The 27,135-nt window shown below is 31.8% G+C and overlaps 2 protein-coding genes across 2 annotated transcripts; both read left to right on the forward strand.

Moving 5' to 3' along the window:
- The first annotated feature begins 93 nt into the window (after positions 1–93).
- Positions 94–16,936, forward strand: LOC132728271 (lysophospholipase D GDPD1-like). The gene is made up of 11 exons (XM_060713888.1): positions 94–231; positions 7,416–7,570; positions 8,745–8,787; positions 9,890–10,025; positions 10,629–10,674; positions 11,317–11,438; positions 12,048–12,137; positions 12,789–12,922; positions 14,096–14,158; positions 15,135–15,186; positions 16,145–16,936. Exons 2-11 carry the CDS (start codon positions 7,420–7,422, stop codon positions 16,355–16,357), a joined length of 1,050 nt encoding a protein of 349 aa, XP_060569871.1. The 5' UTR covers positions 94–231; positions 7,416–7,419; the 3' UTR covers positions 16,358–16,936.
- On the forward strand, positions 1,000–4,765 carry LOC132728284 (uncharacterized). Its single transcript, XM_060713906.1, has 2 exons — positions 1,000–2,625; positions 2,852–4,765. The coding sequence occupies exon 2, from the start codon at positions 2,868–2,870 to the stop codon at positions 3,747–3,749; it is 882 nt and encodes a 293-aa protein (XP_060569889.1). The 5' UTR covers positions 1,000–2,625; positions 2,852–2,867; the 3' UTR covers positions 3,750–4,765.
- Positions 16,937–27,135: the final 10,199 nt, after the last annotated feature.

Here is a 27,135-nt window from a genome sequence, read left to right on the forward strand (position 1 = left end):
AGCTTTCAGAAAATGTATTATTTTACTGATTTTGATATATGCTGCAAGCACTGCTGTTAGCCGCGTAAAAAGTTTGATGGAGAAAGCCGAAAAGAACGACTGACGGAAATGGCCGAAATGTTGCGATTGCTATGAGTGCAAAGGTCATGTCAAAGTAAATAAATAAACGAGAGGTCGGCGAATGAATGAAGTCGTGGGACCTGCAGAAAACTAGTCTTTAATGGTTTAATGGTATTGTTTTATGAAAATCTGTTTTAAATATCGTCCGTCATATTTTAAGAAATTTCTATCGGATATTTTACTTTGTTTGTCATGTAATTTCGCGACTTGACTAATGTGTTCCAGATTCTGATCGATTTTAAGTATGCGTTCTACTTTCATAATGTATCATAGTGTATTCTTATCATTTTCTTGTACATAATTCACCGGGATTTGTGTTTCCGCGTGTTTTTTATTGTTTAGAAAGACAAATTGTGATTTATATCAAGCCAAGGTAAGGTAGGTATGCTGTTGATTATTGAATGTATTCTTCTAAGTTTATTGGTTATTCTTAAGTTTAAAAATAAACTGAATGATTGAAAATTACTGTTTGGTATAATTACAGAGATAAAAATGTGCACCCTGAATCTGTTTACTATTGTGCAGATCTGACTCCCTCTAGCTAAGGTAGGTTCTAGTCCTATAGTATAAATATGACGTTGCTTTGAGATATTTTTGCTTCTGTCGGGCTTGACCGACATAAACTATAACAAGCCCATAACATCTGATATATTGGACTAGCTAGGTGCTTGACATATTGTCAATACAACTCTAATGATGGAACTTAATAATAATTGCATGATTCATCATTGTATAATAATTTGTCTGTCATGAAGTGTAGTACTGTGTACATAATGTACAAGTAAACTGATGCTTATGGTTAAAGTCCATAATAAATAACCATTTCCAATTAAACTTTTTACTTCATCTAAGCACTATAGTGCTCAGTTACACAGTGTATTGTGAAATTGGATCTGAAGGTATAAGCCATCACAGGAACTTGAAATTCAATCAAATTAAGTAGTAACTTAAGTCTAGATTTTCTAATTGATTCTCTTTTACAGAGATGGTATATGTTGAGAAAAATCTGAAATTCTGGGCCCCAGAAAATGCCAGATTTTTCTTATGTACAAGGGGATAAAATTTTGTTTAACAGTGATTTAATTTTTGTCATTTGAATATTCCGAAAAATACCTATGATGAAATGAGATTTTTGTGACCGCATGACTGTTGTCTGCCGTGTGCAGTCATCGAATTTAGCACTGGCCCGGTGGCCCATGGCCTTCGAAAATTAGTTCAGGCCAGTGAAAATTTAAGAAAATTAAGTTAAATATATAGTAGAATAAATTCAAAACTGGAATTCGGGCTAGTAAATTCAAAACCTTAAATTCCCTGACTGTGTGTGTTGGCTGTAGTTATCAACAAGTGTATAAAGCTATATAACTGCTGCAAAAGATTTTGTTCCAATTTTGAAAAAAAAACACTTTCAAAATGCATGTATAAAAGAAATATGTTAGTATATGGCTTAAAAGTGTATACATGCCACTTCCTAACCTGTTAAAATCTTTTTTAAAATAGCTACATATTTACATGATAATTTGTTCCTGATCATTTTATTTTATTTACTTCCAAGTTTATATAGAGACTTTTACAACTCTTTTGAGAATCCGTAAGATTTGGGAAGTAATTTTTTTTTTGCTGTTGATAAATTCATTAGATATACCCTTTTATAGACAGGTAATGGGTTGATTAGTCTGTAAATATAAAAGCAGGTAGTCAAAAGAAATAAATTTTTGTTAGTGTTTTATTAATAATCCCATCATTATAAATCCACATATTAATTATATTTTAAAAGATACAATGTATAGTTTGAAATATATTTTCATCATGTCATTTCGTTGATTTCTGTTGATTAAGTGCATGCCTGATAAATTTAGCTTCATCATTCACCCTCTGATTTATCAGACACCTCGGCAGAGCCTCGTCTTTTTTTCTTATCCTTGTACGATAAATTTTGTAATATCAGACACCAGCATGGTGTATAATTATAGAGTTTGATCTATATCATGTTGAGTTGTCTATATACATGTATATATACATGTACTTATACATGTATATAAAATTGAAAGTCAATTTGATAAAGTCAAAGATAATGAATTGATTATAACTTTTGCTTTTGTGCTTGTGTTTGTAACTTCAAATTCAAGTAATTGTTAGGTGTTGATTCTTAAAAAGGGCTGGCACAGTTCTTTAAATTTATTTAATTCCTTTTCCCCATTTAACTACTTTTATTTTCATGTTCTATTTTTATGCTACATAACAGTTACATGTATTGCTATTTTTAGCGGTATTGGATGTATGGTAATGTCTATTTATAGCCAGGTCATGAGCATGCTCAGTGGACAGATAAACAAATAAACATGTTGCAAACATGTCTGTGTGGTAGTCTTCAATACTGTATAAATACTACACCACTATCGGTTTATTTCATACACCTTGCGATAGAGCAAACTGATAAAGATAACTCTTACAGAGAAGCTTTGAGAAATAATCTTCCAAGATTTGTCTACCTTTATATTTGACAAGGTAAATACTTAAAAGCTAAATCAAAACTGAAAAAAAAAGTATAACTGCTGTAAATCAACTACTTCTACTGCTGATTTTAATTTTTTTTTTTTTTTTGGAAGAGTAACATGTTAATTGATTTAGGAAGTAAATAATATTTTCAATTTCAACTGATTAAAAGGAATGTTATCAATTGTTTCATTATTGAAGAATGAATGTTTTAGTAAGAATTTTTTTATCATTTCAGAATTCACTATATAGAAATGGCTTTACCAAATGGACCAATGGAGATTGTTTTCTCCTTTGACACAACGGGCAGTATGAGCTCATGTTTGAACGAGGTACGCGGGAGAATCGCGGACATGGCTCAGAGACTTCAGGCTGATATCCCCGGCATTAAAATGGCGATCTTTGCACATGGAGACTATTGCGACCGGCACAATTACATCACAAAATTTGTGGACTTCACGGATGATGTAACAAAACTTGTAGATTTTGCCCAAAACGTCAGCTCGACTGGTGGCGGGGATTCAGACGAATGCTATGAACTTGTTCTACATGAGGTGCGCACCAAACTCTCATGGACACCAGGGTCACAAAGGGCACTTGTCATGATCGGTGACTGCAATCCCCATGAGCCAAATTATCCTGATAACAAGTTAAAGTTAGATTGGAGAGTTGAAGCAGATGAATTGGGAAAAATTGGTGTTCGAATTTACTCTGTACAATGCCATACCTATAATGCTGACAAGTTTTATTCGGAAATTGCTCGCCGCACTGATGGTCAACATTTAAAATTAAGTGACTTTAAAAACATTTTCGATTTCCTGATGACGGTCTGCTACAAAGAAAGAGGGGATGACCTGTTTTTCAATTACGAGAAAGAAGTAAGGGCTCGTTCTTCAAACATAAATAAAGACTTGCATAAATTGTTTGGAGATCTTAGAGACAAAATAGATACAGCTCCTGATACACGGTCTGAAAGTAGCATAGAACCAGCAAAAAAGCTTGGAAAAGGGGGGGTGAAAGTGGCAAAGAAAGTAAATGCAAAAGGAGCGAAGCCTGTTCTTAAAGCTGTGGAGAAATCGCCTGCTAGCATTAAGAAGGTGAAAGCAGTACCTGCCCACAAGAAATACGAGGGTTGATCAATAAATTCGTGGACACACTCCATAAATTGTTTTTTTGAGGAAGGAAAGTTAATATAATTATATGTGACATTTATTCAATTATTTATCAATTTGATGTGTAAGTTTCAGATAAATAATCCATATATTTTATCCAAAATGACAGTTTTAAGAAATACATGTAAAGCTGATCGCCGCAGCTCATTTGCAACTTACGTTACGTCGTGACGTCGGCGTTACATCTTCTCAAAAACAATGCAGCACCAACTTTTACACATCGTTCATGCCTGTGTACCCACCGACTGAAAATGTTCTTATACAATGAAGTATCAAATGAACGCAACACAGACAATGCTATGGACTGCAAATCATGGAACCCGGTTAACTTGTGTCCCTTTAACTCTGCCTTCAATTTCACTCGCATAACGTTCGCATCGCAACAAGTTTTAATTGGTCTGCCGCATCTCTTATCATCTTGAAGTTCTTCTCTACCCTCACAGAAGTGTATGTGTCACTTATAAACTAACGAATAAGACACTTTTTTTGTTCCAGATACAATTTCCATGTTTTCTTTAGTTTGCTTTGGCGTCATACCAAGATTTACACAGAACTTAATTACTGCCCTCTGCTCCAACAACGTCGTGCTCCTCTCTGGTGACACACCCCTGTCTCCATTAACATCTCCAACAAACAAAAGAAATAGTAGCGACGCTTGCTTTTTTTAATGTTCTATAAACGATATGAAAGAACGTTGCCGTCATTTTCATATTTTAAAGAAGCACGCCAAAATAAGGACATTTTTTAAGTATTTCAAAATGGTAAATATAACTTTTTTTTGAGCTGTGGCGTTCGTACGGTATAGGGTTGCTATGGCGATACATATAATGAACAAAATGAAATTTGTTTTTAAAAAATCACAATATATTTGAATAGTATTAAATTCTTCTCCTAAATAGCAAAAAATCTTTATAATATCTTGATTAATTATTAAGTTATTAATAGTGTCCATGAATATATTGATCAACCCTCGTACATGGAAAAATATTTGCCAAAACTCAGAAGGGAAAATGTCCCTGAAAATAACTTCCTTTTAAGGGAAATGAAATGGTCAAAATGGCAGGTTGTTGTTTATCCAAAGCAGAAAGTTTTTTCAGACACTAACACACAAATTGCAAGTGATGTCAGTTGCAAAAGGAAAGGATGTGGTCATGGGTATAGAGCCAAGACAATTTTTGGCGGGAAAACAAAAGTTCCGGCATTTTATGAAATTGGGGTTCAAACAAATGCATTTGCCAGAAATGGCAGAAAGAATGTAACATACAGTAAAGTGTGTCGAGGATTTACATCCAGTTCTAACTGGGAAAGCAAACTGTTTGGACGAAAAGACATCCGCAAGCAAATTGACGATTTGGTAACAAAAGACTGTAGTATACATGTACGTAGAATGTTACTAAAGGGAGACAAGTCAAAAATGAAAGTGAGACAAGCTCAGAGAAGGTACGACTACGCTTGGAAAGGAATAAAATCTGTCAGAGATGGACATAGAAGTGTTTATAAGGGAAATGTTGAGATCTCATGTGAAATGGACATGTAAAAATATTAAAATGTAAAAATATTTAGCCGTGGTTATTAGCAAGAAAAGAACAATGTGCAATAGAGACTTGCTTCGTGTAAATATTATTGATATCATCAATGTATTATGTTGTTTTTTAAAGAAATATAAGGCATTGTAATGTGTAAGCATGCATTTAAAAATGTACATTACAAGTCTGTCACATTTGTATATATCATAATTATTTGTACATACTTTGCTGTTTCATAATAACATTTTTGTGTTTACATTGTTTATACTTGTTTTGGGTATAATTTGTATTTTATATACTCATTATGTAGAGATTAATAAATTATTTGTTATTATGTGTTCAAAAAAAAAATAAAAAGAAAGAAAAAAAATGCTTTTGTTTCTGATTAATATATATTAAGTTCTTGAAGATATTGATAAGGAGAATTGAATATTAACCCTTACCATGGTAAATACCATGACTTGTCTATCTTTCTTTCAATGTGGACAGAACTTTTCATTGTGTTTAGGGAAAATCTCAAAATAAGTACAAATTGGATAGCAAACAGTGCAGGTAATGATCTTAGTCTGCTCAGTTTGCATGCTAGCTAAATTCAGTTGCAACCGGCAAGCTATGGGTTAATTAAAATTGTTTTTATACAACTGTTCAATTGCTGAAAGAATAGAGTGTTACAGTGATGAGTTATCACATAATTTTCTGCAATTTTTTAAAGAAGAAGAAAATAATAAATTGAGCATATTATTACACCTTGGAAAATGAAACCAATTAACTTCGAGCATTTGCTGCATGTGATCTCCAAATAAAAATCAATATTGAGTCCCATCTTATCTGTTTGCTTTGTTTTCATTTCTGAGTCCAAAAATTCATATCATATCCATATTGTATTGTACTCCGTCTAGCCTTGTTTTCATTTCTTTATTCAAAAAAATCCATATACTCACTGTAGGTTATTTATTCTTTTACATGTAAGAGTGACCTCTTTTACATATTTAACATGCTTTTTGTGTCGCCTTGAAAAAGGCGACATATAGGGGTTACTTTCGTCGGTGGTGTCGGCATTGTTGTCGGTGTTGGCATCGGGGCCCTTAAGCTTGTCCAGAGCATAAGTCAGTCATTATAAGTCGGATTGACTTCAAACTTGGTATGCATACTTCTCATAATGACCTGAAGTGCAGTTCACAAGAACCGGTACTCTGCACTTCTTAATTTTTGAGTTATTGCCCTTTGTTAATTTTCATACTTTATTTTTGTCCGGGCCATTCCTCCTAAAGTATAAAAACTATGGACTTTAAACTTGATAGGATGATAGATCTCATTAAGAATGATAGATCTCATTAAGAAGAAGTGCAGTGCACAAGAACCGGTACTCTGCATTTCTTATTTTTTGAGTAATTGCCCTTTGTTAAGTTTCATACTTTATTTTTGTCCAGGCCATTTCTCATAAATTATAAAAGCTATAGACTTGAAACTTCATAGGATGATAGATCTTATTGATAAGAAGTGCAGTGCACAGAAACTGCTGCTCTGCATTTCTTATTTTTTGAGTTATTACCCTTTGTTAATTTTCATATTTCGTTTTTGTCCTGGCCATTTCTCCTAAACTATATTGTTCACAAGGCGACAAATCCGACTCGCGGAGTTCTAGTTAATTATCAATGTACATGTAGTGATGTTTTCCGATATATATTCATACAAATTCTTCTAGTGTAAAACGTACTACAATGCCCGGAACTTATGGACTTTAAAAAAGTTTTATAAATCATGCCCTTGGTGATCACATAGTTTGTTTGACTTCAATGATAAACATATCTTAAAATTTATGTCTTACAATTCTTCTTACCCCTTGTGGCTGAGGGGTTGTCTTTAACAGTTTAGGCATCGGAATTGCAGCCACGGTTTATCTCTGTGTGATTGTAAGAGGAGACTTAATTGGTTTAGTTTGTAACACCCGGGGTAAGCCAAAATCATCATTCCTGTTCCAGCGCCATATGACCTTTTTTGTGTTGGTTAAACCAAACAAAACAAATAAAATTCATCTTTTATTTACATATTACTTGTATAACAATAATATAATTGTGTTTTATTTATTTGTATTTGACACCAGGTGTATGGATTTTCCTCTCATTATCGGAATGGCAATATTAGCAACTGTAGTTGGTGGATACATAGTTACCTCCCTTCTACTTTTCAAGTTTCCTAACATCATCCACAAGAAAAAGAAGCTGAAATTTAGACCAGTACATATCAGTCATAGAGGAGGTAAGCTTTTGCTTTAAAATCACTATTTTAATTCTTTACCTGCAGGTTCTCTTACATGGGCTTGACCACGTTCCATTTTTTGGTTGCCTATTATGGCTTTAAAATGGCAATATTAATTACCAGGTATTTTGATTTCAAGATGAAAATATGAAGTTGGTAAGCCAGCATTTGTCAGACTGTCTAGATATGCAGGTTAGCAGGGCTCTATGCTAGTGGCAAAGACTACTAGCAGGATAGTTACCTTCTGTTAAATCAAGGTTTGTTTCATTGGCTATCAACTTGTTAACACTAACCAAAATGTTTCAAAAGCGATAGAGAAAATATACCACTACAAACTACTCTGAAAATGAAGCGCAATTGTTAATTGGCAAAATATACTATTGTAACCACTTTGATATCAGTTGATAATTGCAGTGTAACTGCTGGAGTATCAGAAGTGATCAGAGTAATCACTTTGGTATCGGTATTAAATTGCAGAGTAACCACTTTGGTATCAGAATTATATTGTAACCATTTTGGTATTAGAAATTACAATGTACATGTAACCACTATGGAATCAGTAATTACAGTTATGGAATCAGTAATTACAGTATAACCACTTATTACAGTATAACCAATATGGATTCAGTAATTACAGTGTAACTGCTATGGAATCAGTAATAACAGTTATGGAATCAGTAATAAAAGTGTAACCACTATAATGGAATAATTAATTGCAGAGTAACCACTTTGATATCAATAATTGCAGAGTAACCACTTTGATATCAATAATTGCAGAGTAACCACTTTGATATCAATAATTGCAGAGTAAACACTTTGGTATCAGTAATTATAGTGCACTCATTTTGATACCACTTTGGTATCAGTAATTATACTGTAATTACAGTATGACTACTATGGAATCAGTAATCAGTTATTTTGCTGAAGTGCAAAAATAATTATGCCTGTATATTTAAATGCAGTGTTGAACGATTCATAGTTAACATTTTAAATAATTCCCTAGCTGCAATACATGTATTACCATGAGCATTGTCATTGTATCATAATATAATTAACCTCTCTACATCAACACCCCTTGTCAACAATCAAAAAACTGTATCTTTATAAGGGTGTTGCACTGTCGAGGTTGTTCTGTATAAGAATGTTAATAGTAAACTTTTTGTTATGTTTAAAGGTGCTGGAGAAAATTGTGAAAATACCATGATGGCATTTAAACAGTTGAGTATAAGGAACTTTTTTATGTACTAGCAATTTGTGTCTTTTTAATTGGTAGAAAGAAAGAAGAAACGTTTTGGCATAAGCTTTTAACAATAAATAAAAGTTTGATAATTCACTCATTAAATTCACACATAATGTTCTTTAAAATGTTGAAGTTCTGTTCACCTGCGCAGTTCAATAGGGAGAGCATTAGATTAATAATACAGGAATCACTGGTCCATTCTTTGGGTCAGGCATGATTTCTCTCTGAAAATTCATCTCGGACATTGAGTCTAATGGTCACTAGTCTCTGATTGGTTAATTCATCAAGTCATTATTTAACTGCAAAGATAATGAGCCGAGTCATGACAAAACCAACATAATGCGTTTGCGACCAGCATGGATCCAGACCAGCCTGCGCATCCGCGCAGTCTGATCAGGATCCATGCTGTTCGCTATCAGTTTCTTTACTTGTAATAGAGTTGGTAAGCGAACAGCATGGATCCTGATCAGACTGCGCGGATGCGCAGGCTGGTCTGGATCCCTGCTGGTCGCAAACCCGTTATGTTGGTTTTGTCGTGACGCGTCTCATATAATGAATTTATAAGATATCATGCTGTGAAATTACATAATTACATGCACTTGCTAGTTATATACAGGAAAGCCTGTTTAGATGGATTGACTGCCGAAATATGTGTTAAAATGTGCGGGGGGGGGAAAAAACCAAAAATAAACCAAACAAATGTCAAAGATTCAACTTATAACATGAAAAAAATTCTTGAAATGTTTGCCTTTTCCTACTTGAGTTACATATAGAAGATATTGAATGCCGGAGTATATAAACTGTTTTGTTGCTTATCTTTTCATAGTAATTCAGCATTCCATTAATGTGTTGAATTGAATTTTTGCCTTAGCTAAATAAACAAGGACATGTAAATTTTATTTTCTTGTTTATGAAATAATATATCATTTCATATTTCAAATGATATTTCTTTTATTTCACAGGAATTGTTCCTAAATTAACCATTCATTTGAATTAAAGATAAATACCATATTCACCAATTAATTATTGGGTTTTAAGCATAAACTATATTTATACTGAATGAAATAATTCTCTTTTAGTGCATTGAGTCACGGTACACAGATGTTAGAGATAGACTGTCATTTAACGAAGGACGGAGAGGTAGTGGTGTCACATGACCATCATTTACTTAATAAATGTGGGGCTGATATCAATATTTCTGATATTGATCTTAAAGTGAGTTATAAATAATATTTTATGCTAATAGTGCTTGTCTAGTGCGTTCTAATTGGGAATGCATGAAATTTTCTTTGTGTCTTGTTTGGAATTCATGAAAATTGCATTCTGTCTTATTTGGAACACATGAAAACTCCTTTCTCACAGTCTTATATGGAACACTAATAAAACCCTTCCTTGTTGTTTGTGGAATACATGAAAATTTCTTGCTGTTTTATTTGGAACACATGAAAAATTATTGCTGTCTTATTTCGAACACATGTAAATCCCTTGCTGTTGTAATTGGAACACATTGGAATTTCTTGCTGTTGTATTTGAAACACATGAAAATTTCTTGCTGTCTTTTTTTTTTTTTGAACACATGATAACTTCTTGCTGTCTTATTTGGAACATTTATTAACACATGTTAAATGAACTAAGTTGGAATGATAATTCTTAATTAAGCAGCTCTTGCTTGAATGCATCACTCAACATTGGGCACTTAAAATAACAATGGAATTATTTAATAGGAAATGCTTTATTCTCCATGTCTCATATAAGATATTTTTAAATAACTATTCTATATGTGTAACTAATACTTTTCTTATTGTTCAATTATTACAGGACTTGCCCGAATACAAGCCAGTATTATCTGTTGATTTCAGACCAGGTAAGTGAAAATTGATTAACCTTTGTAAAAGAGACTTTTCCTTCTTTCCTATGCTCCATTTGTGTAATGCTCCATTTGTGTAATGCTCCATTTGTGTAATGCTACATTTGTGTAATGCTACATTTGTGTAATGCACTTACCCTGCTTTGAATGGAACTGATCATTTTGGGTCTGAAGGAATTTAAACATTAAGTGCCAAGAATGCCTTTCAAATTTCATTACCATTACTGTTCAAGAGCTTTTAATTTTGGCATTCTGATACAGTTTCCAAATTTTTTTTCATAGGCCATTGTGAATAGAAGAGCCATCTTTTGCACTTTGGCAATAAGTACAGATATAGTGATTTAGTGTAAATTTATGAAACTCATGTTTGCCCTTTCTACTGAAAGGAAAAAAATGTTAATTTTTAAGGATTAACTATGTTAAAGAATTGAAAAACGTCATTAAGCTTATATCATATCTGCAGTGTAAACCCCAATGGGCTGGTCCCTCCTCTGGACAGATATTCCAATCTTTACCGCAACATATGACAGATATTATTAAACCTCACTTAAACAACACCTCTTGTCAACAACCAAAAAATATGACCCCAAAAGGGTATTGCTCTGTCGAGGTTGTTCTGTATCTACTTTTATTTGACAGGTTTTACGGTAGAGTGCGGCAAAGATAGAAAGATCCCGACCCTTCGTCAGTTATTCACTGCTTTTCCTCAAACACCTGTTAACATTGATGTGAAACTGTACAATGAACAGCTTTTCCATAAGGTAACATTCTGTTTCTGCTTTTTTGCTGGAAAAATTTGGTAGCCTAATTTTCTTCAACATTATTATGAAGACAAAAGTATTGTTTATTCAATTCAATTTTATGTGCAACATGATTTTATAACATGACTTTTTGAAAAAGGAATTTGACAAGAGATGAGTTATTTAGAAAATCTGTCCCTGTTTTTAGGATGTTTTCAATTAAGTGCTGCTGAATAAAGGTGTATTAATTGTTTTCAGATAAGTTTTTCAATCTTTAACCTTTTTTTGCCTGAAATAGTTCACAGATGGGGAAAATTTTACCCTGACGTAGCTTGAACCTAATGTAATAAGCTTTTGTCACCAGAATAGGTCAAGCTCTATCTGTTGGCTTACTTAATTCTTATTTTAATCATGATATCCCCAGAAATATATAATGGACTGTTCCAAAAATATGAAACTGGACATATTCATTCAGTAAAATTTCAGTATTTTTTTCCCATCAGTATAAACTATAGACCCTTCATACAAACTCAACAGTTTGATATTTTGTTGCTCTTTCTACAAAATGTAAAAAGTAAAATCTATGTTTATATTCTTTGCTTATCTATGTTTATTTTCTTCGCCTTGAAGGTGCATGATTTGATAAAAGAATTCCACAGAGAAGATATTACTATATGGGGAGGACGGCTTAGTGAAACCACCAAGGCTCTCAATAAATTGGTAAATTTTAAGTGTATGTTTAATCTTTTTTTGCATATCATATGACAGATATACATGTCACTGTACCATGTATTTGCCTCTAAGACAGTATGTGGAAAATGAATTGTCATATCTGAGCAATTGACTTTTAGCTTTACTTTTTGAAGGAAAAAAGTGGAACTTAATAATTGTCATGGCTGTCCTGTCAACAGTGTATATTATCAAAATAAGATGCCATTTCAAAAGAGCAGAAAATCGTAGATTCTTTTTTTGGCAGAGTTTATGCCTTTTAACCTGTTAAACAACGGTCCATTCTGATAAGCTATCATAGATTAACAGTATTCCCTTCAAAGATTGAATACTCATTTATTATTTATCTTGTATTTAACTTTATAGACTTAAGGGCTTGTGTTCTACATGCCCACAGCTGTTTATACCTACCCATGTGCCTGCTTGTACCTGAAATAATGCATGGTGGGGCACCTGAGGTCTTCCTCCACCAGTAAAGCTGGAAAGTTGCCATATGACCTATACTGTGTTTGGGGGACTTTAAATCCAACAGAAGTAACAAAGAATATCTGTTTAAACAGCACCATATAACATATCAGGAATGTTAAAACATGTACATTGTACTTTATGATATAAAAATGATATGATATTTATACATTTCAGGATCCTGGTATACCAGTGTTTTTCTCCTTCAGACGATGTTTTACATTATTGTTACTGTTTTACTCTGGATTACTTCCCTTTGTACCACTGTATGAGTCAACCTTGGAAATAATAATGCCTAGTATTATTTTAAAGTAAGTTTAAATCTTCGTTTTAATAAAAAAATATTATTCGGTACAGATTAAGATAAGATAAGATTTTGGCATAATGTACATACATGATAATATAACACATGGACTGAGACATAACATAACAAAAACCATGACATACTCACAAACACCATTGATATCACAAAAAGAATAAACCCTTATTTCCATGGCGGTCTGTTTAAAGGAAATCAGTTTATTATATATATTATTATATGTAAGCAATAAATTAGTTACTAGTTTTTTATAACCTCCACACTATTATATTTTCAAGAGGGCTAAGAAAACACTTTGTCCAGTCCTATCATGTCCCATCTGTTCCAAATGTTTTTCTTCGATATGTTATAAAGGAGTACATTATAAAGGAGTAAAGGTAGAGTTTTGAAACTCATTAGATATATGAAAGGTTACAACAATGCTCAGTATGCCAAGTTATGTAACCCGTCATTGCATTTTGATAAAGTTATTTCCCTGTTAACAAAATACTTGTATATATTTTAGAATATCCAAAAATGTTTTCTCATTTTAAGATACAAGCTGTTGAGGCACACATTCTGCAATAATTGATCAATAAAAGGAGTGAAAACAATTATAGATTCTTCTAGTTAAAAGATAATTTATTTAAACCTTAACATGCTGAAATTGCATGATGGATATTCCCTGCATTGAAATTGGAACAGTCCATTCAAAGTTTTAGGGATTTCAATATCAAAAATACAAAAATTGAGCTGCTGACAATATAGAGTCTGACCAGATGGCACATATATGAAAGCTTGCCTGACTAGACTGGTTGGTAAAACAAATTGAGCCGTGTCATGACAAAAGCAACATAATGGGTTTGCGACCAGCATGGATCCAGACCAGCCTGCACATCCGAGCAGTCTGATCAGGATCCATGCTGTTCGCTTACAGACCCTATAACAAGTAAAGAAACTGCTAGCAAACAGCATGGATCCTGATCAGACTGTGCGGATGCGCAGGCTGGTCTGGATCCATGCTGGTCGCAAACGCATTACGTTGGTTTTGCCATGACACGGCTCAATTAATTTTATTTCCAGCAGGTTAAGTGTTAATTTCCGTGTGTTAATTGGTTGTAATTATCTAATTGTTAATGATTTTTTGTAAGAAATTGACATAATTTCTATTTTATGACCCTCACAGTAGAAAGAACAAGACAACAGAACTGTCATTAAAGTTTAGAATACTTTTACGAATGGCGGATATGTAAGTATAATAGTGGTTCATTATATTGTTTGAAAAACATAATTATCACTTTGTTACCAAACCCTTCACCCTGCAGAAACCAGAAGTGATTAGAAATCGGCCTTTCCTTATAGTGTAGAGCCAACCAACCTGTACACCTGACTTGTCTGACTAAACTACATACTATTGCTTGAATGAATTTTTATCGTAATATCCCCAAAATTGTAACTTTTTTCTCGAAAAGTCTCGAAAAATTTAAACCTGAGTACGTTAAATTAAGAAATAAACATAACCATGTAGGGTAAGGGTTAAATGAGGCTTATATAAGGAGAAGGTGATAACAAATAAATCGATTTGCTTTTGATAAAATTTGTACAAGTCAGACAAGTGTATATAAACCGCTCAATCAAACCGAGCCTGCAACATTTCAATTTTGTTGTGTTGGACTTTCTTTAGGGATTCTGTTTTTCTCTATTTTATTTATGAAGACAAATAAACTGGTTTTTGGAAAACTTGTAAAACAGCAAAGTTAATATGCCTGTTTAATTGTAGAGATTTGAACTATTGAACAACCTATTGACAATTTCCTTTAATGACTAGATAAATTGTTTTCACCTCATATTGGGGGCATTTACAGTCATAATTTGGCAAATGTACAGGTTAACTAAATGGTGGCATGGCTCAGTGGTTAACACGTTGGACAAGTAATCTTAGAACTGCTGTTTGTATGGGTTCAAACACCAGTCAAGGGCTGCAAAGCTCTTGTTTTCTTAGGCAAGAAACTACACTCACTGCTCAGTACTGGTTGGTTCTAGGAACAGATTTGAATGTGTTTATAAGAAATAAGCTTCCTACACAATCAAACTTAAATTAAGTATATACAAACCATATAAATGCTTTGATAAATTAAAAAAGGTCTTTTGTTAATTATTGATATGGTAATATTAAATAAATCAGACAACAAAGAGTTATGATTCATGTTTATTTTATATTATAGATTAATTATGCGGCCAGCTTTATTTAGTCACCTTAACAAACGAGGCATACAGGTAAGCTTAGCTTAATCTTGTAGAAATCTTCCCCCTTGTTGGTTATGAAAGAAATTTATATTGTAGGTTCTTTATACATTTGAGCCGTGTCACGACAAAACCAACATAGTGGGTTTGCGACCAGCAGTCTGATCAGGATCCAGCCTGTTCGCTATCAGTTCAGTCTACTCAGGATCCATGCTGTAAGCGAACAGCATGGATCCTGATCAGACTGGTCTGGATCCATGCTGGTCGCAAACCCATTCGCAAACCCATTATGTTGGTTTTGTCGTGACGCGGCTCATTTGAATATTTTATTGCTTACCTGCACCTTGTATTGGAGGAGTTGCCTTTATGGGTTGAGGCATCAGAATTGCAGCCACAGTGTATCCCTGTGTGACCGTAAGAGGCCACTAAATGAGTTTGAATTACTGGAGTCAATGCATCTCTTAGCTCCAGTCAACTGGCTTCCATTATGAAATGGAATGCTACAGTATTCTAAAGCAACACCTTCAAAATTTACACCTATTTCTTTATAATATATTTGCATTGTGTGTGCATTTGAACTTATTTGTTTATGGCTACATGTTTGTTAAATACTGGTAAAACAAATTTGCTATGAGTCATGAGCAGGTAACAAGATGTGTTTTATGGTCATATTCTGATAAAATATTCTTTTCTCCTTCTGTGACCTATTTTGTAAATTATTTGTACATACTCATATTTTTCTCAAAAAAAATACCAATATCTTCAGTTAGACTTTCACAGTACGAAGAAAATCCTTTGGAAAGTTATGTGACTGTTTACAAGATTTTTTTTAAAGTTTGTTGTATTAATGAAAGGAAACTTTGAAAATAAAATTTATATGCAACATGATGATGTTTAAAACAATCAGGACCAAGTTGTAATAGATACTTATATTCTTGTATGTCTTATGGCTGGTACAGATTAATGTAAACTATGAATATACACATTTCAGACGTATCTGTGGGTGTTGAACGAAGAGGAAGAATGGAGCCGTGCCTTTAAAATAGGGGCCACAGGTGTGATGACAGATTTCCCGTCAAAATTAGCAGAATTTATACGTGATCATCCGGAGCTGGGTGTAGACGTCAGAGGTAGTGTAGAGAATGACGAGAGTCAATGTCTTACGTCAAAACAGCCAGAGGTTGATCAACAAATAAAGATATAGCTTTAATAATTTTAGATATTTATTTTTTAGTCATTGTTATTGTTAGTGTTTATATGTTTTGTAATGTTTATTTATTAGATATATTGTCTACCTTATGTTAAGCTCAACATTTTATTTTTATCATTACTGAACAATCATTTTGTAGAATTCCTTGATACAGTCACCACCTGTCAGAAAAGGCCACTTGATGGAACCGTTGACATGTCATAAAGACCATTCTTCACATGTTTGCCTGTACTTTGAGTTATAGCTTGTCAGTCAACTTATGTACAATATTGACAGTTTTTCTGTTAAGCATCTTTGTTATTTCGATTAGATTAACCCTTTCACTCCCATAGGGATGGCATATGCCGTCCCTATAATTTTTCGGCGTATTTGCCATATGGACGGCTTTTGCCATTTCTGTAATAATAATAATAATAATAGTTATAATAATAATAATAATCGTAATAAATATATAGATAATTATACCGTCAACAATAATTATTATTATACTAGCAGATTTGGAAACATATATAATTATTATAATACTAATAACAAATAATAATAGTATTAATTAATAATATAGTAATTTCTTAGAAAACCTTCTGGCAAATAGGTGTGCCGATTCTGTAATAATAATAATAATTATAATAATAATAATTATAATAATAATAATAATCGTAATAAATATATAGATAATTATACCGTCGACAATAATTATTATTATACTAGCAGATTTGGAAACATATATAATTATTATAATACTAATAACAAATAATAATAATATTAATTAACAATATAGTAATTTCTTAGAAAACCTTCTTGCAAATAGGTGATCAATAAATAAATAACCCTCTGGCAGCGAAAGGGTTAAGATTAAATTACAATTTTCTTGCTTCATTAATTTTATTTTTTACTGCTTGCAAAGTTTATTTTAATCTTTAAATACTTGTTCTGTTACCACAATAAAATCTATGACAAGGTACATAACTCTTGTAGCTATAAAAAATTATCCACACTTTGAACTCAGACTGTCAGATAAAAATTGTTGCTGTTTTTTTAAATTAACAATATTGATTTCATTGCTGAATGTATCTTTTCAGACTCACTCAGTATATTTGTTTTAGTATTTTTTACTTATATGACACAATTATGACAAGGTTCATGACTCTGCAACATGGATTTTATTATCTCCCCTTTGAAATGAAAAACAAAATCACATAAACTTAAGTATTTTCTCATGCAGTTTCCATGACAACCTATGTCATGATCTTTACCATAATGGAGTTTTTTTTTTACTTTTTAGCTCACCTGATCACAAAGTGCTCAAGGGTGAGCTTTTGTCATCACTATGCGTCCGTCGTGCGTCTTGCCTCCTTCAAAAAATGGCATCAAATTTTTCAAACAACATCTCCTTCTAAACTACATGGCCAATTGCAACCAAACTTTACAGAAATGATCCTTAGGTGGACCCCTTTCAAAGTTGTTCAAAAATTTAAATTCCATTAAAAACTGGTTGCCATGGCAACCGAAAGAAAAAAACTTTAAATATCTACTTTTAAAAAACCCAAAGAGCTAGAGCTTAGATATTTTGCATGAAACATCTTCTAGTGAGTGTCTACCAAGTTTGTTCAAATAAAAGCCCTGGGGTCAAAATTGGCCCCGCCCCAGGGGGTCATTGATTTTCCCTAAATGCATATAGTAAACTTAAAAAATCTTCTTTTAAAGAACCCGAAGAGCTAGAGCTAAGATATTAAGCATGAAACATCTTCTAATGAGTGTCTACCAAGTTTGTTCAAATAAAAGCCCTGGGGTCAAAATTGGCCCCACCCCAGGGGGTCATTGATTTTCCCTATATGCATATAGTAAAAACTTAAAAAATCTTCTTTTAAAGAACCCAAAGAGCTAGAGCTAAGATATTTAGCATGAAACATGTTCTAATGGGTGTCTACAAAGTTTGTTAAAAAAAAGCCCTGGGGTCAAAATTGGCCCCGCCCCGGGGGTCATTGATTTTTTTTTATTTGTGTATAGCAAAAACTTAAAAAATTTTTTTTGAAAAAACCCAAATAGCTAGAGTTTAGATATTAAGCATGAAACATCTTCTAGTGAGTGTCTACAAAGTTTGTTAAAATAAAAGCCCTGGGTCAAAATTGGCCCCGCCCCGGGGTCATTGATTTTCCTTATATGTGTATAGCAAAAACTTAAAAATCTTCTTTTAAAAAAACCAATGAGCTAGAGGTTAGATGTTTAGCATGAAACATCTTCTTGTGGGTGTTAAAATAAAAGCCCTTGTGTTAAAATGTGGGGGGAGGGGGGGGGGGGCAGAGGTCATTGTTTTTCATTATATGTGTGTAGTAAAAACTTAACATCATGAAACATCTTTCAATGGGTGTCTTCCAAGTTTGTTCAAATAAAATGTGTGGGGTTTAAACTGGCCCCCCTCCGGGGGCCTATATACAGGTGAGCGACCTCAGGGTTATCATGGCCTACTTGTTTATACTTTTTTTATCAACCAAAATCAAAATAATTAAGTGATGTTTTGCTATATATTATTTCATATTTTACCCAAGTTTTAAAAAAAGTATTTGTACTTAATGACCTTTTATAGTTTTATGTTTAACCCTTTACCCTCCTGATTATCTTAAATGAACTTGTCCGGCTTCAATTGTTGGAACTGTCCATTATCAATTATAGGGATATCAGCTTGAAAATTGGTCAGACAACAGTATAGAGCCTGGTCAGACTGCATGGAAGTTCAGGCTGGCCTGGCTAAATATTTGGTGCCTAGACTAATCACGTTCTGTTACTGCAGGGTATAGGTTAATATATTTTTATTCATACATGTATTATAGTTATGTTATAGCTGCTAGTCCAAAGTTAATAATCATAAAGAACCAACTGCATTTGTCAAAATTTGGTAAAAAAAAAGAAAAGAGATATATGTATTATTTATATAGTTTTATTCATTTTTATGTTCACATTTAGTGATACATTAATGAATTTCTTGTATAATTGAGACATTTCCTAAAATACTTTTTTTCACTGAAAATTGAATTTGTTAAATGAGTTGAAATTAGACAGAACAATCTTGTACACATTGTTATGTATTTATATTAATACCAAAGCCATTACCAACTTTTAAAACATTTATGACTTGTATTTGTTTAAAGCTTTACCTTTTATAAAATACTATACATACTATACAGAAGAAACCTGTAAACATTGTTGTGTTGTAAACTTATTACCAAAGCCATGATTGATTTTTCCAAACATATATATAAAGCTTAATGTATAAATGACAAATCCGGAACGATTTCGGAACTATATGTTTTTAGCCCATTACCTTTTGGGTCTGAAAGTGATTAGACTTTCAACTGTGAAGTATGACCGGGTCCTATATTGTCAGCTGACTAACTTAAGTTTTTTATTTTGGTATCCTTAAATATTAAATAAGTGCGATACAAGTTGGAGATGGGACAAGTCCATTTAAGAAATTCAGCAGGTTACGGGTTGAATTAGAGTGAATATTACGATAACTGTTACACAGTATTAAAATAATTATACAAATGTGTTGAGGGTTTGTTAAGAATAGATTAAGTATTACGTATCTGAAGTATTGTTGAACCAAACCGTGAATGATTCTTGTGGCAATAAGATAAAAAAAAATGTGCATATCATGATTTTGTTTTTAACCTTTCCAAAGATATTTTTTTAATGAATGCAATAGGTTTTGTTTTACTATTTTTGGTTTCTTGTGCTTTACAGTATTGTTTGTTAAAATGTCCGTCAATTAGAAAAATAATGTTATTATTTTAAGTGTTTTATTGCTTTACAATTGTGTTTGTTTAAAGGCACATTATGCCTCAGAAATGCTTTTATTTTTATTGTTCAAAAGCTTTTTATATTTGATGACCAGTTATGTTTTCCAAAAAAGTTACTCATTGGCCAATTACCTAAACCATCTTTTCCTTCTGTTGCTTTATGGTAACAAGTACAGTTATAGTTGTATGTCAAAATACTACTTTGTTTACATTTTTCTACATTTTTGAAGAATATTTAATATCCAGCACTACTTTCATCAGGTGATGTGCATCTAACATGCTGTAAAACCATTAACTAACATTAAAAATATTTGCCCTTTTTACATTAGGAAGTATTTATTCGCTTCTGAGGCATAATGTGCCTTTAAGACTTAAACCTGCTTTACTGGTTGGAGACCACCAAAACCGGACCACCACCAAACCCAGACGGCCCCAAAAATGCTTAATTTAGTATTTTCTTTATTCAGTGCTTGTCTTAGTCACTTTTTTTTATCAACAATAAATGCATGTTTCTTCTATAACTAAGTGAAAAAATTATTTCAACCTCCGTAAATGGATATATTTTATTGCCTATTTTAAGAATGTTGACGTTGAAATTCGGGCGTCAAGAAAGCAATGCCTGACCTCATATACCAGCTATAATCATTTACAGAGTAAACAATAGAATATCCAAAAATTCAGCATTTGTTGCTGAAATATTGTATATCATGTTAAAAATAAAAAATTAAAACACCCAAGCTTTTATCTGAATTAAATCACGTCATGTACATATCTGTCCGATCACATGGTACTGTAGTGTAGACAATTTAAGTAATTTTGATACCCTCGTTGACGAGCCTCAGATATAAGTGTCAATAAAATCAGAAACAAACAAGTAAGTTAGTTAGAAGAAGAACCTAGCTGTACTGTGTCAAATTTTTAGGTCTTTGAGTTTGAAATTATGAAATCTGTATAGAAAAATGTTCAAAAAGTGTCCGGTTGATGGTCCCCTACAAGTAGCCTTTGCCACCAGTATACAGCCAGGCTGGTCTGTACAGAGTCTGACCGGGCTCCATAGTCTATGATAATTGTTTTGTGATATTGAAATCCCTTTAACTTAGAATGGTCTGTTCCGAATTCAAAGCAGGATGAAGCCATTTTACAAACTCGGCAGGGTTAAAGGTAAATTTTTTTTTTTTTATGAATTATCTTTTAGTAAATCAGAAATTTATCTACTGGTTTCGAGATTAGTTCTATATGAAATGAGATATTGTACATTTTACTAACATAACCCTCAATAACCCTTTTTGCTGTCAGGACTGTTACACTTCATTGTATTAAAAATAAAAAAAGCATTAAAAGGCATTTGTTAGAATAATGAAAATTATTGTCTTGAGAGGGATGCTCAATGTAGAATATATATAATCAACATTTTGTTTCTTATACTTAAACCAAAAACTTTTTATTCTACTTAAAACCAAAAACTGTTTCTAACCAAGAACTGTTTATTCTACTTAAAACCAAAAACTGTTTCTTCTACTTAAACCAAAAACTGTTTTAGCATAATTTACATAGGTACACAATGTACTTAACTGTCAAAGAAATTGTTTTACTAGTCTTATATAAGTAGCATTATTATTGAAATATTTAATGACCCCCCTTTGATATATTGACTGGCAAATCGTTTCTGTGCAGTATTTCTGTGTCTGTCTCCAGGCAACTTTAAACTTGGCCATTACATCTTCATTTTGTTACTGATAACATAAGTAAATGCAGTACAAAAGGTTAATTATTACAATGCATTTACTATTTGTTTATAGGGGGAAAACCATAACATATATGTTGTGTTTTAGCACAGAATTGTAAAGTACAGTGTAAATCAGTATTTAAGCCACGTCGCGACAAAACCAACATAGTGGGTTTGCGACCAGCAAGGATCCAGACCAGCCTGCACATCCGCGCAGTCTGATCAGGATCCATGCTGTTTGCTTACCAACTCTATTACAAGTTGAGAAACTGATAGCGAACAGCATGGATTCTGATCAGACTGCGCCGATGTGCAGGCTGGTCTGGATCCATGCTGGTCGCAAAGGCACTATGTTGGTTTTGTCGTGACGCGGCTCATTTTGATGATCAAATGAACAAAATGATTTAAATTTACCTGATATTATACTATGATTAAACTTTGGCAGCTTTACTCAATCAAAAAATTGTGAAATGCCTTAATGATTTGATATAAATGCTTCCATTATTTTCATTTTCAGCTCATCTGAGGACAAAGTGTTCAAAGGTGATTTCTTGTGTGAAATCATGCGAGCGTATGAGGCCATTATGGGCTTTGTTGTATTTTTGTATGTTAATCTATGATAATTGTACCAATATTTCTTCCGAATATTAAGGTACTAAATTTCATTATTTAAATATTTATTTCAAAAGTTGGTCTAATTTTTTATGAATATAAATAAAATAATTGCTGGACATGTATCAACATGCCAAAACATGCATATCAAATAATAAGGATATTAAAAATGTGTGTTGCAATATTTTTCAGATATATAATATACATGTATTTTTCAGATTATATAAATTATCAAGACCTTACATGGTTAATTATTGATAACAGTTTATAACTTTCCCTAGATTTAAATGACAACTTTGACTAATTTTTTTCCTTTTAAACTTTGATTTTAAAGTGTATGCATTCATGCTGGAAAATGTGATATTTTACTTAAAAGTTGGGTGCTAGAAATGATGTCAGTTATTCTGAAACTTGAATAGAAATTTTTAAATGCAAGGTTTATTGAGAGGGGAGCGTTGGCCTATTGGAGATGTGATTGCCTCTCAACCCAGGGTCATGGGTTCAAGACTTACTCAGGTCACGACCATATTTCTTCTAAAGACACCATTACTGATTAGTTTGTGGAAACGAACTCAAAAATAATTATTACAAATTCAAGAACTTCATTCGCTATCAAGCTTATATTATATATGTTTAAACTAATCAAGTACATACTTAGCATGTTACAGTTTAATCATTTACCACAAGCTGTATATATTTGTGTCTTTGCAAACAGCGAATGAAAATTTCTTATTGTTTTCGAACCGATATATAAATATATGTACATCAAAAACCAGAACAATTTTAGTTGCACATTAACAACAATTTGTTGTTTTTGTCAAGATGAACCATTTTATTTTAGATTTAGAGCTCGATATCTTAATTGTATATATAACATATCTGGAACTTTAAATAAAAAAAAATGTAGAAGTATCTATGTTTAGACATGTATTCTCTCCCAAATGGTATCTATTCATTAATTTTTATGATTTTACGTTTTTGCAATAGTGAGGTCTAAAATGAAGATTTTTACTAAATTATACATTCCATAACATGCTTTTTTTACAGTCATGTTAGAATATATTTATTTTGTTGTTAGTTCTATTCCTTGTTATTGTAGTTCTTTGTCAATAAAAAAAAGAAGAAAATTTTACTTTTTTTGCTTTGTGTGTCAGCAATGTATTCCAGAACCCAGGAGAGGTATATTTTTTGTGGTGTAGCCAAAGATAAAACTTTATGGAAACTGGTTATTTGAAAGACTTAAACTTATGAACTTAGTACTTTGAAATTACCCTTTTTATTTTTGATGCATACAAAATTTCAAGAATATGTAGTCATACCTAAATTCAAGAATATGTAGTCATACCTAAATTCAAGAATATGTAGTCATACCTAAATTCAAGAATATGTAGTCATACCTAAATTCAAGAATATGTAGTCATTCTACCTAAATTCAAGAATATGTAGTCATACCTAAATTCAAGAATATGTAGTCATACCTAAATTTCAAGAATATGTAGTCATACCTATATTTAAGAATATGTAGTCATACCTATATTTAAGAATATGTAGTCATACCTATATTTAAGAATATGTAGTCATACCTATATTTAAGAATATGTAGTCATACCTATATTCAAGAATATGTAGTCATACCTATATTTCAAGAATATGTAGTCATACCTATATTTAAGAATATGTAGTCATACCTATATTTAAGAATATGTAGTCATACCTATATTTAAGAATATGTAGTCATACCTATATTCAAGAATATGTAGTCATACCTATATTTCAAGAATATGTAGTCATACCTATATTCAAGAATATGTAGTCATACCTATATTTAAGAATATGTAGTCATACCTAAATTCAAGAATATGTAGTCATACCTAAATTTCAAGAATATGTAGTCATACCTATATTCAAGAATATGTAGTCATACCTAAATTTCAAGAATATGTAGTCATACCTATATTCAAGAATATGTAGTCATACCTATATTTAAGAATATGTAGTCATACCTATATTCAAGAATATGTAGTCATACCTAAATTCAAGAATATGTAGTCATACCTATATTCAAGAATATGTAGTCATACCTATATTCAAGAATATGTAGTCATACCTATATTTTAGAATATGTAGTCATACCTAAATTTTAGAATATGTAGTCATACCTATATTCAAGAATATGTAGTCATACCTAAATTCAAGAATATGTAGTCATACCTAAATTCAAGAATATGTAGTCATACCTATATTCAAGAATATGTAGTCATACCTAAATTCAAGAATATGTAGTCATACCTATATTCAAGTTTATGTAGTCATACCTATATCCAAGAATATGTAGTCATACCTATATTCAAGAATATGTAGTCATACCTAAATTCAAGAATATGTAGTCATACCTATATTCAAGAATATGTAGTCATACCTATATTCAAGAATATGTAGTCATTCTACCTAAATTCAAGAATATGTAGTCATTCTACCTAAATTCAAGAATATGTAGTCATACCTAAATTCAAGAATATGTAGTCATACCTAAATTCAAGAATATGTAGTCATACCTAAATTCAAGAATATGTAGTCATACCTATATTCAAGAATATGTAGTCATACCTATATTTAAGAATATGTAGTCATACCTATATTTAAGAATATGTAGTCATACCTATATTTAAGAATATGTAGTCATACCTAAATTCAAGAATATGTAGTCATACCTATATTTAAGAATATGTAGTCATACCTATATTTAAGAATATGTAGTCATACCTATATTTAAGAATATGTAGTCATACCTAAATTCAAGAATATGTAGTCATACCTAAATTCAAGAATATGTAGTCATACCTATATTCAAGAATATGTAGTCATTCTACCTAAATTCAAGAATATGTAGTCATACCTATATTTAAGAATATGTAGTCATTCTACCTAAATTCAAGAATATGTAGTCATACCTAAATTCAAGAATATGTAGTCATACCTAAACTCAAGAATATGTAATGTCATACCTAAACTCAAGAACATGTAGTCATACCTAAACTCAAGAACATGTAGTCATACTTAAACTCAAGAACATGTAGTCATACCTAAACTCAAGAACATGTAGTCATACCTAAACTCAAGAACATGTAGTCATACCTAAACTCAAGAACATGTAGTCATACCTAAACTCAAGAACATGTAGTCATACCTAAACTCAAGAACATGTAGTCATACCTAAACTCAAGAACATGTAATGTCATACCTAAACTCAAGATTATGTAATGTCATACCTAAACTCAAGAACATGTAGTCATACCTAAACTCAAGATTATGTAATGTCATACCTATATTCAAGTTTATGTAGTCATACCTATATTTAAGAATATGTAGTCATACCTATATTTAAGAATATGTAGTCATACCTATATTTAAGAATATGTAGTCATACCTAAATTTCAAGAATATGTAGTCATACCTATATTTAAGAATATGTAGTCATTCTACCTAAATTCAAGAATATGTAGTAATACCTATATTCAAGAATATGTAGTCATACCTATATTTAAGAATATGTAGTCATACCTATATTTAAGAATATGTAGTCATACCTATATTTAAGAATATGTAGTCATACCTATATTCAAGAATATGTAGTCATACCTAAATTCAAGAATATGTAGTAATACCTATATTCAAGAATATGTAGTCATACCTAAATTCAAGAATATGTAGTCATACCTATATTCAAGAATATGTAGTCATACCTATATTCAAGAACATGTAGTCATACTTAAACTCAAGAACATGTAGTCGTCATACCTAAATTCAAGAATATGTAGTCATACCTAAATTCAAGAATATGTAGTCATACCTAAATTTCAAGAATATGTAGTCATACCTAAATTCAAGAATATGTAGTAATACCTATATTCAAGAATATGTAGTCATACCTAAATTCAAGAATATGTAGTCATACCTATATTCAAGAATATGTAGTCATACCTAAATTTCAAGAATATGTAGTCATACCTAAATTTAAGAATATGTAGTCATACCTAAATTCAAGAATATGTAGTCATACCTATATTTAAGAATATGTAGTCATACCTAAATTTAAGAATATGTAGTCATTCTACCTAAATTCAAGAATATGTAGTCATACCTAAATTTCAAGAATATGTAGTCATACCTATATTCAAGAATATGTAGTCATACCTAAATTCAAGAATATGTAGTCATACCTAAATTCAAGAATATGTAGTCATACCTAAATTTCAAGAATATGTAGTCATACCTATATTTCAAGAATATGTAGTCATACCTAAATTTCAAGAATATGTAGTCATACCTATATTCAAGAATATGTAGTCATACCTAAATTCAAGAATATGTAGTCATACCTAAATTTCAAGAATATGTAGTCATACCTAAATTTCAAGAATATGTAGTCATACCTAAATTTCAAGAACATGTAGTCATACCTAAATTTCAAGAATATGTAGTCATACCTAAATTCAAGAATATGTAGTCATACCTAAATTTCAAGAATATGTAGTAATACCTATATTCAAGAATATGCAATGGGGTTTTAATATAACACTTGGACGTCAACAAAAATTTCAAATTCAATAAATAATACATAATAACCAACTCAAACA

The sequence above is a fragment of the Ruditapes philippinarum genome, unplaced genomic scaffold (genome assembly GCF_026571515.1).
Source record: "Ruditapes philippinarum isolate M1 unplaced genomic scaffold, ASM2657151v2 ctg693_1_1_1_1, whole genome shotgun sequence".
NCBI classification, from domain to species: domain Eukaryota; kingdom Metazoa; phylum Mollusca; class Bivalvia; order Venerida; family Veneridae; genus Ruditapes; species Ruditapes philippinarum.

Coding starts and splice junctions, on each gene's coding strand:
- LOC132728271 (XM_060713888.1), top strand. CDS start 7,420: ATGGATTTTCCTCTCATTATCGGAATGGCAATATTAGCAACTGTAGTT. Junction 8,788..9,889: donor ACCATGATGGCATTTAAACA/GTTGAGTATAAG, acceptor ATTCTCTTTTAG/TGCATTGAGTCACGGTACAC. Junction 14,159..15,134: donor CTTTTACGAATGGCGGATAT/GTAAGTATAATA, acceptor TTTATATTATAG/ATTAATTATGCGGCCAGCTT.
- LOC132728284 (XM_060713906.1), top strand. CDS start 2,868: ATGGCTTTACCAAATGGACCAATGGAGATTGTTTTCTCCTTTGACACA.